Source organism: Mesitornis unicolor, unplaced genomic scaffold, assembly GCF_000695765.1.
Source record: "Mesitornis unicolor isolate BGI_N332 unplaced genomic scaffold, ASM69576v1 scaffold42948, whole genome shotgun sequence".
In the NCBI taxonomy this organism is placed as follows: domain Eukaryota; kingdom Metazoa; phylum Chordata; class Aves; order Mesitornithiformes; family Mesitornithidae; genus Mesitornis; species Mesitornis unicolor.
In genome coordinates, this window is record NW_010200637.1 from 431 (window position 1) to 1135 (window position 705).

Genomic DNA, 705 nt, shown 5'->3' on the forward strand with positions numbered 1-705 from the left:
TTTTGTACTACAGAATTCTTAAAAACGAACCTAACTGTAGATCAGGTCCCAGCAGAACAGCTGCTGGGTTTTGTTAATTTTGTGTTTTTTAAACCAAGTTACTATGTCATGCAATGGCAGAAAAAGCATTGATTCTCCTCGACCATGGAGTAGGGATAATGGCAAAGCACTTAACGTACAGCCATTAACAACACACACCCTTGGCCTTCCCAGGCCCTGGTTTTGCTGGTCCCTTTGCACCAGGACTACCACAACAGCGGTGAGGAAAAGCGGCCTGCTCGTACCTGCACCTGAACCCACATGGGAGGGATGTTTCAGCTTGGCAGTTTCTTCTTCCGCGAGGTCTTTCTCTTCCTTGCTCGTGCCCATCGCGCCCTCCGCTTTGCCGCCATCCTTGCTCTCTTTCACCCTCTTGGGTTTCTGCTGCGACGCAGTGAGCTTCTCGCCTGCGAACTTGGGAGGCGCAGGGATCCCCAGAGAAGTCCAAGAGGGTAATTTCTGCTGCCAGCCCGCCTGGGGGCGACCGCTTTTTTGGATGACGCAGTTCACCGGCAGGTCTTGTGTCCCCTGCCCCTCGGGGGTGCTGGGGGAGCTGGAGCTGGCGTTTTGGGGAGGGTTGGAGGTGCGAAGGCAGGCGGGAGCAGGCGGCGGAGGAGCAGGAGCTGCGGCGGGCTGAGGCCGTGGCAGCAGAGGACTGGCGCTGTT

At 56.3% G+C, this 705-nt stretch overlaps 1 protein-coding gene across 1 annotated transcript in view; it reads right to left on the reverse strand.

The window, feature by feature from the left end:
- Positions 1-284: 284 nt before the first annotated feature.
- The window catches only part of LOC104544840 (RNA polymerase II elongation factor ELL2-like), a gene marked incomplete at both ends in the record, with an annotated part of 8528 nt that continues 8107 nt past the window's right edge, over positions 285-705 (reverse strand). Inside the window, one exon of the mRNA XM_010189818.1 lies at positions 285-672. Within this exon, the coding sequence (XP_010188120.1) occupies positions 285-672 (388 nt within the window). The remainder of the gene's footprint in view (positions 673-705) is intronic.